At 37.1% G+C, this 11,551-nt stretch overlaps 1 protein-coding gene across 1 annotated transcript in view; it reads right to left on the bottom strand.

Annotated features, from left to right (window-relative positions):
* Positions 1-1,589: 1,589 nt before the first annotated feature.
* GLCCI1 (glucocorticoid induced 1) overlaps positions 1,590-11,551 on the bottom strand; it is a 63,720-nt gene continuing 53,758 nt past the window's right edge. Inside the window, 5 exon segments of the mRNA XM_086614695.1 lie at positions 1,590-1,747; positions 1,750-1,881; positions 1,884-1,936; positions 2,990-3,110; positions 8,919-9,128. Coding sequence (XP_086470821.1) covers positions 1,590-1,747; positions 1,750-1,881; positions 1,884-1,936; positions 2,990-3,110; positions 8,919-9,128 — 674 coding nt within the window.

Genomic DNA, 11,551 nt, shown 5'->3' with positions numbered 1-11,551 from the left:
TCTTGGGAGCAGACAGCATAAATGTAGTTCCACTGAGCTGAAAGCAATGGAGCAAGAACATCAAGTTTATTTTGCCTTTGGGGTCCTCTTTGTATCACAGGAAATTATCTCTGAAAGCAATGCTCCTCTTGTTTCAGTATAATAGAAGAGCACCACTAACCCATTCTTGCCATGTACTATTTTGAGAAAGTGTCCAGCCTGCAAAACCAGGATTATTTTACAAGGAATTTTTTTTTTTATTCACACTTAAGGAGGGGGGAAAACACACTTTTACACACACAACTTAAGTAACTGGAAGTTATGGGAGAAGCTTTGATTAAGTAACATGAACTTAAAACTATTGTTTTCCCCACCCCTCTTAGAACATCCACTTGCTACTTTTGGACTTTAATCCAAACACAATTACTCACTACATAAATAAACTGCTGCTCATCCAACACTGCTTGACAAAATCTGAAAACCTATTTCCAACCAGCAAATGCATGAATATTTCCAAAAGAGAAACTAAACATTAATTTGACTTTTAGACGGTAACAGTAGCATTTCACATCCTTAACTGCCAACAGAAACATGAGAGGAAATCCCCATCACCCCCTGTGAAACCTGAAAGAATTTCTGTCCTTAAACAAAAACATTCTTGTCTTTCAAAATCCTCTCACACACAACGTGGAATGTTTCTCATGTACAGCCTAGTACTGAACACTTTATTTGCAACAGTTTAACAGTCATTAACTGAGCAACACCTGAAACCTTTAAATGCCACGTTTTACATATATATTGAAATGACAGTAAATGCAACAGTTGTTTTACTTGTAAGCACATGACAAAGTGATATACATCACAGATTTGCTGGTTCTCCTCATGTTCACCCACGTCCAGGTTCATCATTCACCTGGATCTGAATGCACTTATTCCAAGAAAGTGGAATGTAATGAGGAAATATTAATGCATAAAATAAGGAAAGGCAAAAGAGTGATGTTCCCTCTTTAGCTTTGTAGCTGTAAAATATTTTATATCCCAATATGATATACATTCCAAGTTACCTGAGTTTACACTTCGAGAGAAGTACCTGAAGCTAGGCCATAGGGTGGGCACTGTGCAACTGTTGTGGCCTTTTTTTTTTTTTTTTTTTTTTTTTGCATTGTGTGTATTACAGAAGTTAGAAACATAAACACCTGGATCAATTGTAAACATAATCCTGAAGTACAGTATTTTCCATAGGACACAACACAGCAAGACATTTTCTATTCAGACAGGCAACTTTTTTTTTATATATATATAGAGCTTATTTATACTGTAGAATTTGAAACAGAACACAGGACACAGTACTAATCTGGTCAAACATACTATGAAATGCATAGTCTCCACTTAAAACGCATAATGATATATGGATTCTGCAGGCATTACTGCTTTCTCACAAAAAATGCTGAATATGAATTCTGTCCCTGCCAAGAACAGCGTTGAGATGTTTTTTTCAAATGTTGCTAAGTATTCCATGTTGTTCTGAAAGGTTGCCACCTCATGCAGATGTATCTGAGCTATTATCTCCTCAATGCTTGTCTCAGGGCAGAGGCCTGCTCCCCCTTGGTCTAGATTAACACGTAGCTCTGAGGAGAGGAATGGTCTTCAGTCTGAATTTCTTGCAAAAGCGGCTGCTGCTGCTGGGACGGTTGCTGTACTGGGACCTCTGTAGAGTCCATTGTGCTGGTGTCATCTGACAGAGATGAGAAAGAGACCCGAGACGAAGCTGCTCAACAGTCAGGGTGCTCAAAGCTGTGCTTTGACCAGAGTTTGGAGAGTTCTTCAGTGTCAGGTCTGAAGCAGGAAGGAGGGGGCCCAGAAGTTTTACAGGACAGAAAGCTGATCCGGTTGGGATGAATTAACCTTGTTTTTGTCTGGACATGAAAAGAGAGGGGCTGAGACAGGCTGACGAGACCTACGACAAGAAAAATGATTATATACCTGGCCAACCCAGATGATACGTCATGAACTTTGTGGTTCTACACGTTGCTAAAATGTGAATGACAAGGAATGGGATTAATTGGACAGAGGGGCAAACATCTTCCATATTGGTAGTCAGCTAACTGATCCACAGCATTAAAAACAGTACTGTCACAAAAATGACTTGATAATTACTGGATAAACATGCAACTTCCAGCAAGAAAATCTGCACATGGAAAAATGCCGCGGTAATTTAGAATGGCACAAATTCTTCTTTAATAAAACAATGCAGCAACAACACATTTAGTCATACTAAATCCCTTTGAGAACCTCCATGAAATAGACCTCTCCTTTCTCATATTCCATAATTTGTCTGGAGGCTTCCGCCACAACCCAACATTGCTCCTTCACCATCCAGCAGACAATGAACGCTGTTAAAGCAAGAAACGTTCCCTCCTTAATTCTTTCATCCACAGGAGCTAAGCATGCAACCTCGACAGCATGTGGTCGAATACTGCTGGGTTAGGGTAAAAAGACATGATGTCCAAGAGTTTGATTTCCAATTTCTTGCTCAGCAAAAATATTGAGCAAAGTCTATGCCATAAGTATACTACAGTCTACAAATGCTTTACATTTGTTTCATTCTATTGTATATGTTTTATATGTATCAAAACATAACCTATGCTTGAAATTGATGAAGAATTATGACAAGGAGAGTTTTTGTTTCAAGCCACGAACATTTAAAAAGTTAACAAAAAATATATGGAAAGAAGTTTAGAAATGCTTAGGAAATTAAATGTTCTTTATCTTTTCTGCTTGGATTTGTGTTGCCTTTTACAGATGCACAAAAAGAGTTCAAGCATAAAAGACTCCGTTTCCTCTTCAAACGAACATGAACACTTCAGCTTCTCTTCTGTACAAACTCTAAGAATAGTTTGCTCCTGAAAAACTCATCAGCTGGAATAGTTTATTCATCTGCAGTTGAATAGGCTCAGTAAACAGGTTTACTGCTTTGCAGATACCAGCTGATATAAAAGGCATTACTTACGACATTTCCTCAAAGACCTTCACTCGCTCACATCCCTCTGGGGGCTCTCGTTTGAACATGTAGCTGTTGTTTGGTTTGGGAGATGAGGCATACTTGGGCAACGGTGAGCTACTCCCACTGTCTGAAAATTTAAAGCAGTTATATTACTAGAGATTGAGAGTGCTTTTTAATTAAATTCGATTTCCAAACACGATGCCTTTTTTCACAATTTAGCCACTACGCCGGTTTGCTTCTAGCACAATGGTTCCTTCATTGCAGGCTATTTCTAACACCCTTGTACAGCACATTTCTTCTGAATAAAAGCTTCAGTGCAGCAGTAATCTATCATATAACAACACATAACAGGAGGATATTTTTATCCAGAACACTGCAATCAGAACAAAGCAGAGCTGTGATCCTGGAAACAAATATGTTCTTTATTATGTATTTCAAAAAACATAAATGAACAAGGTAATATGCATAATAGATGCAGAAGAATTATGAATGGTAATGATAATACACCTTCTTACTGTATAAACACAGTGACTGAAAAAGTGTGTATACAGCATGTATCTTATTTTAAAACATAATTCTTCACTGGAATATTGATCTCATTAGTCTCATGAATAGTTCAGAAGTTGTAAAGAAAGAAATACAGGTACTGATACCTCGTAATTACAATGTCCTACCTTATTTCCTTCACAATTGTGAAGTTGTTTTAGTATTCAAAATAAAACTTCCACAACTCAATTCTCTCATCACTACTAACTGTATCATGTAAGTATCCTTCCTAATTCTAGCTGTCTGTGTACATTTTACAGGTGACTACTAGACACACTTAGAACTAAAGGTGCAAAGATCTAGGGCACCAGGCAATAAGGCAGATTTCTTTGTACTTCTTGGAAAATATGAGAAGACTCCACTGGTAATGCCAGAAGCACAACAGTTTGAAAAATTAAGACTATGGAAAGGTTCACTTTAAAATCTCTTTGACAACGTGATTTTCAATGCATTAGGAAATAAAGTAGGTACAAAAATAATTACTCACAGAAAATCAGCTTTTTGCAGTGGCTTCTACCTTTTCAAAGAGCTATCTTTCTTAAGCTAGTATTAGTCTCTCCCTATTCTCTGCTTGGGCTTAGAATTAAAAAAAAATGAAATGAAATGGCAAGGTTAAAGAGGATCCCCCAACTTACAAACACACCTTATTCGGAGAGAAATAGCTGCTCTTGCATTAGCTCCTTTTGAGTCTTTCCACTGATGTGGAGTACCTTGCCGTTTTTAACTCGGATACCTTTGTTTATTCTGTTTTCGCTCATGTGTGCCTTTTCAGCAACAGTGGAAACCAACCAAAGCTTCAAGCACTATGATCTAGATTCCCTGAAGCATATAAGGTTGTCTTTAACAGCTTGCAAACAGTAACTACATGAACATTTGTATAACCATGACTTGAATACAAAGGCTGATCATTAGAGGTTTTGAAACATCTCTGCTTCCTCTTACAAGACACAAATCGACTCAAATGTCACAGTTCCCTTTGGAGATTTACTACGAAAGATATGAGGAAAAAAAACCTCAGTAGTGTATCAATTATTCAGCTCTTTCCTGCTGTAGGGTGAATACAGAACTTCTATTTACAGAATTTTAGGTGTTAACTGTACGAAGGCAGAAAAAGCTTAGAGACAATACAGATATTTGCCAACCTGGGAGCACGATGGTCCTGTTGGCATCTTTCCACTGTTGGCCCGCACAGTTCATTCCAAACACAGAAATCATTAACAGAACCCAGACAGTTTGTTTCCTCCTTCTAATATTTAAAATTGAAGATCCAAGTTTCTATTTAAAAACTCTGAGACATAAAATGTGCTACTGTTCATTCCACCAAATAGTGGAAAACTGTGGAAGCACATCCAAGGAAAGAATCGAACTGAATTCAAAATTAAGTCAGTTCTTGGAAGACTTAAGAATCTTGTCTAGCCAGTTCAGTTTTCAATCAAGTTTTCAGTTTATTTAGCCCTGTCTGGTTGAAACTTCTAAACATGACAGCTGTTAAACAACTAAAACAAAATTATATTGTATAATTTAACCATTCTATATAATCTGACAATTCTGTTTCTTTCTTTACCCTCCCTGCTTTAAAGCTAAGTTGTTAGCTTTTCATTTTGACCAAACATATGTCACACTATTATTTGAAAAATATGTGTGTTATTAGGAGGCTCACACGTACAAGCTTGGTGTTGGTCCTACACGTACAGCAGCGGCGCGAGAACAGAACGGTACAGGGAAAACAGGCCACGAGTTAAAAAGTGGCAAGAGGTGGAATTTACAGCCTAAGCCAGTCTCCACTTGTGTATCCTGTAAGCTTTTAGGTGCTAAACTGTCACATTATTAATCCTTAATGACACTGCAAGTGTGTATTCTCCAACTGAGCTATTTACACCTTTTTTTTTTTTTTCCTTTCTGCCTTTCTCAAAGGCTGCAGTGCCTGAGTCATTATGTCAGCGGAAACGTCTGCGTCTTCCGCGCTTCCACCAGAAGGGTGTGCTCGGCTGGCGTAGTCCGACAAACTTATCAAATTTCATTAAGAAAACGACTGAAGATTAACAGATGTAACCTTTAAAGTGAGTTTTGTTACCATAACTACATAGAAGACAACACGGAGCCTTATTACACAGAATTCTAAACATAAATATTCAAAATTGATATCTTCTATTATCTAGAAAATGTTAAGATTGTAATTGAACAATAAAAACATTCTCTTAACCAGAAGACTTAATACCACAAATTTACTTGTATATATTACAGCAATGAAAGAGGCAAACTAAAAAAGAATCTGTAAAACAATTTTTTGAGAGACTTAAAGGAAACTACAAACTCTGCCAGTGAGCCTTGGGATTTGTTTTGAATATCCTTGTTTCTTAAGACTATCCAAAGACTTCACATAAAATTTCATTTTAAAAACTACGAATCAGATGCTCAGAAGTTAAAAAGTATCTTCAGTTCATCTTCATGAACCTGTTGCTTGTAACAGCCTGCTAGCAACAGCAGGAATACACAATGCTACACAAAAGCACCGAAATCAGAATCCCTGAAAAACAGGTTATGCCGTTTATTTTTGTAAGAAAAAAAAACAATTAATCTGCTTATACCCTAGGATGCCTTTGGACTTCACCTCTGCCACAGCTACTCAGTAGGCTATGTAGCACTCTGCATTATAGTCTCATGGACCAGAGAATCATGAAAGCGATCTAGTGAAACTGGTAGCCTTAATGCAGCAAGGCAGTAACTTACCTTGCAATAGGCTGATATTTGAAAACAAAATCATCAAGCCAGGGGTGCCATTAAAATACCTTCTCTCCCACCCTTCCCCCTCTGCTCAGTCAATACCATTCATTATCACTGCTCCATTCAGAGCAGTACTGTGGGCCTTTTCTGAAATTTAGCTTTCACTTTCTTCTGAAAAATTCAATAGATTTAGCAGCTTCTTGAAGAAATGTAAACCAAACAGCTGATACAGTCCAAAGAGCAGCTGTGAGGGCCTCAGGCCAAAGCACAGCTTTGCACAAGAAATAAAAGATGCTTTAGAAATGTAAAGCAGTGCTGTGCCTGTACAGAGTGCTGGCTCCTCTAACTGCTCAGTCTCTCAGTCAAACTACTAACCTTCCTTTCCTATTCAACAACACACTAATGAGCATTCATGAAGCTGACAATTATATTTTTTAATGGTAAAGCCAAGTTATCCCTGTAGAGAGGAAAATAAAACCTCAACTTGAGAAAAATAACCGAAAAATATCTTGGGTTGTATGTCTACATTTGGTTATACACATATGCGTATGTATACATAAATGCATTTTTCAAAACTTAAGAGGCATCACAGCAAACTCACAACAGTTTTATTGTAGCATCACAAAAACCTTTAAAATGAAGTTGTGAAAAATTGCATGATTTTTGCTTTATAAAGCAGTTAACATCCACAACAGATGTTAATAAACTGTCTCTCACAAGTTGCTATTCCCTTATAATTTCTACCTATACCCCTCATTTGTCTAAAATTAACTATTTTGAGGTAACATTCTTATTCAGAACAACTGGCCTGCGGAATCTTAATGATCAGAGAATAAAAGGTGCCTTTCTGACTATACTTTTACAACCTCTGAACAAATTACTTTTTGTTGGAAAACCGCTACACGTTTTTCTAGTTTATGTCTTGTCCTGAATGGATGAAGCTGTGATGAGCAGTTCAAGCTTTTATCTTTCATAAGCACAGTATTAAGTATCTTAAATTAATGTAAAAATGCAATTATATTAACTTTAGAAAGCTGGCTGTTTATCACCATCACCTATACACTACTACTAATGCAGACTTTTGATACAAACCTAGCATTAAAGCCAGTCTTAAAATCCAAAATAGTATTTACTCATTGTGAAGTTTGGCAATAAATTTACTCCAATTAGCTGTTCAAAAAAATCCAAGCTAGGAGACAAAAACCCTTGAAAAGCATTAAGAAGGTTAGATTGACTATTTCAAATGTCTTCATTTGCTACTGCCAATAAAATATCACTGAAAATTCCAGTTACTGTGATAATTTAGTACAAGCTGCAAGAGGAATTGTTCTTTTCTTTCCTGCTTTTTAATTTATATATGTCCTGATAACAAATATGAACAAATCTACCTGTCAAGACATTCCCTCACGTGCTAATACTTTAGTAGATGTCTCTATCGGTATTCAGTCCTTGACACACATTACATTTCACGTGTATTCTATAAGAAAGAGAAGTGTAGGGGGGGAGCTAATATCTCTATTATTTTTGGAGCATGGCCAACTATCATGTTGAGCTAAGACTTTTACTTTGATGTGGTTACTTACATATGTGCACACACCCACCCCAATTCAGGATCTGAGCAGGTGGATTTGTTTTCCAAGATGAGAAAGCAGTAACTTTTCAGAAATCAAGAAAAACTATTATTTCTCCAGCTGCCTTCCCCAATCTTATTCCCAAATTACTTTAAGAATTATTAAACAGAGAATATCTACAGAAAAAGCTTAACCTTACTTCTAACCTCAAAAATACTGCTGTTTTTAACTCATTAGTAAATCTATGCTAAATTTTAAAACATTTTCATTTCCTCTGTGAAATTTACTACTCTTAGCTTGCACATTTACCCAAACCCTGCATCCCTCCAAACTAAAGCCCATGTTTCTAGCTGATAAAAGGCTTAAGTCTAGCCGACCACAAGCCCAAGAATAATTTCATCAGTAAACAGTTGTCCAAAAAAATCATTCTTTTTACACTGGTGCCTGTATTTTTATAATACATGTTCTGTTGGTAATTCTTGATTACTGAAACTCCAGTTTACTCCCTCTACAAACCAAATGATATTTTGGACACTTTGAAAAAAAATGCAGGATATTGACATATAACACATAAATCATTCAGAAATTTTGGATTGTTATGCAACATACACAGACAAATAATTACTCTCCATCAGATCGTTCAAACTCGTATCTGAGCTCCTCACCAATTACCTTCAAGTGGAATGTAGGAGTTCAGAAGCAGAGTACTTTTAAAAGCAGGCCAAAACTTCATCACCATTTGATCAGCAAGTACCTCACCCATCATTAATATAGAGTCTACCACAAACCTTCTTGAAACCCTTTTTAAACATAAACATATTACAATCTGAATTCCTTCACATCAGAATCTTCATAAATAGTTAAGACTGTTTGCTGTGCTCCTCTGACGTATTTATGGAAGATGTTTGTGAAGTTTCACAAACAAGAGGGAAAAAGATATGTAAACAAACAAAATCAGTTGTAAGATAAATCTTCAATCCCTCTACAACAATTAAACAAAAACAAAAACTGATGTAATGAGTAAAATGAAGGTAGTTGTAAAAGCAGGACATCACATGCCTCCCATAGGTAAAGGCAGGCCATTCTACTCTCACCTTTATCACGGTCATAGAGTAAATCTTCTGTTGAGCAAGGACTCCCATCCTGAGATTCAGGAGGGCAAAAGGGAGAGACACACGGTGAATGACTGCTGCAGCTGCTGCTGCGCTCCTGGACAGATGGAGTCTGAGTGTCAATGCTTCGTGTACTACTGCTACGATAGTGCGCAGGTAATGGGGCCCTTCGACCATCAGGTATATCCAAGGCTGGAAGAGAAACAAGCAATTCAGGTTGCAGAGAAAAGATCAAACTCCTAAGCAATGTCAGCCTGTAGCACTCATAACTGAAGTAATGAGGCAAGGCCTTAAGAACAGCAAACAAGCCATTTTTGAAAGAACAATTTTTACACAAGGAAATAATGCAATGTACAATGGACACACATACATTAATTACACCAAATGCTGGGACAATGTCCAGATGTTCCAAGCCAACTATATCCTCTTAATGCAAAGTTAATACCAGAACACACTTCAACACATGCTAGTATTATGTTTTAATATTTTATAATAGTTTTAAAAAGCAAACATCCCCAACAAATAGATCTCTAATTATACTTACTAAAACAATTTTCAACAAAGGTCACTGTTATTATGAAGGAAAAGCAAGCACCCTGACAGAGATCACGTTTGGAAAAAAGGGGAAGCAGAAAATGTCAAATACAATGGCATACTATTACCATAACACCCACTGCATTACAATTACAAATGAAACCATTCGAGTTCTGCTAGTAAGTCGTAATTCTCTAACACTCATCTACGTACCATCCTTCACTTCCCCAGGTGACCTCTGACAAAATGGCAACTAAGCAAATGATGCACAGGCTTACACAAGGTTCACAAGCTTTGTCTTGACCAAAGCTAGTAAGCGCTGCCTGCTCGTATCAGCCTAGTTGGCACTGGTCAGAGTGATCTTGCATCCCATTCTGCAACATACTGCATAGACATGTTCACAGTAGTAGACTGGCACGCTCTACTTGCTTGTCCTTCGCAGTGGAAAATTAGTTTTATCATAAAGAGAGCACGGCTTTAAACGTAAGAAATCCCATGAGAATTACAGTTTTTCTTAAAGTGAAGGGGAAAAAAATGCCTGCAAGATTTAAATATCAATTTTATCCTTACTTCAGTGAGGACTGTATTCAAGCCATAGAGAACAGCTGAACTGTTCTAGCTACGAAAAATTAATGTTTTTTTCCCTTTTCACTTCAAGAGAACTTTTTTTTATTGCTTTCCTCTTCCTCATATATTCCAAAAGCGTAACAGCTTGTTCCAGAGCCTAAAATTCAACCTAACACTTTGCTAGCAATGAGGACATGAAACGTATTGGCCAAGTATTGCATTCTCTCCCCTTTTCAGCAAAAGTCTATCCAGAAATCCACCACATATTACAGAAAAAGGCAGGCGTAGCAAAGCGGGAAGATCCTTTTCTTCTTATGAGACTTCCAGTTAATACCATTCACGTTTCAATTAAGAGCAAAGAAACACACTATAAAGAGAACATTACAGTTGCTACATCAAATGCTGAAAAGTTTGGACACAGCTGTGTGGTCTGTTCCAACAGCTCAGTTCACATTTCATATGCGTTACAACATGACTACATGTTGCTATTCCCATCACCCCCAACAGTCTATGACTCATCCAACGCACAAGATAGACCTGAAGCATTATATCATTTGCTACACAGACAGAAGAGAGGTAGAAAACAAGACTGAAGCTGTAGAAAGAAAACAGTCTCATAACGAACGTAACCAAAAAAATAACTGCCATGCAGATGGCGTTCTTATTTCCTCTCTGCCACAAAAAACCTATGAGATGTTCGGTAAGCCATCTGAACCAAACTCTCTCTCTGGTATATAGGACTGATTGCAAAATCTTCAACATTCGTAGAAGCTGGAGGAGACTACGGGAGCTGCACTTTAAATTCCTAAAATGACGTGCAGTATCCCGAGTTACCTGAAAGAATCACAGTACGGAGGCCTGATGGGTTTGTGTTCTCCATCCATAAAGTGCAGATAATATCATCTTTCCGCTCACACAAGTGGGATAAAAAGAGAACAAAATTTCAGATACTTTCCTATTATCTAGAAGCAAAAACCCAGGAAGAAATTCAGATTCTGACTTTAAAGCAAGGTTTAATAGTGCACATTAGGACACATCTAATGAGTAGAAACCAAAACACTAAACAGCTGCTCATTAAGTGCATATACTGTGCTCTACGTAACAGGTACAGCAAGGATGCCAGGGAGGGGAAAAAAAACAGTAAGTGATCACATAAAGACTTCAGGATAACACAGATGTTCTTCCAAACCTGGACTAACAATGTAGTCTTAGGTTGTCAGAAGTATATCTCAAATCAGGTATTTCAGCCTCCTCTGCATTAAAATTCGAGGTACAAAATATTATACGTATTTTTAGACATACCTCTAAATATACAAGTAGAAAAAGCTAAATATTTATCACTCTTTCCAAGTAAATAACTTTAAGGCATAGAAAATTCCAGCAAATATTTCAGATTACTGTGCTTCTGCATTTATCTTTCCCTTAATATTGAATCCAAGTTTCGACAAGTGTAAAAAACTTCACGAAAATATCAACTAAAAGTATTCCATTTTTTAAAAGCTTCATGTATTAAA

The sequence above is a fragment of the Tauraco erythrolophus genome, chromosome 7 (genome assembly GCF_009769465.1).
Source record: "Tauraco erythrolophus isolate bTauEry1 chromosome 7, bTauEry1.pri, whole genome shotgun sequence".
Classification (NCBI taxonomy): Eukaryota; Metazoa; Chordata; class Aves; order Musophagiformes; family Musophagidae; genus Tauraco; species Tauraco erythrolophus.
The sequence above is the reverse complement of the archived record's forward strand: the minus strand, read 5'-3'. Positions and strand labels throughout refer to the sequence as shown.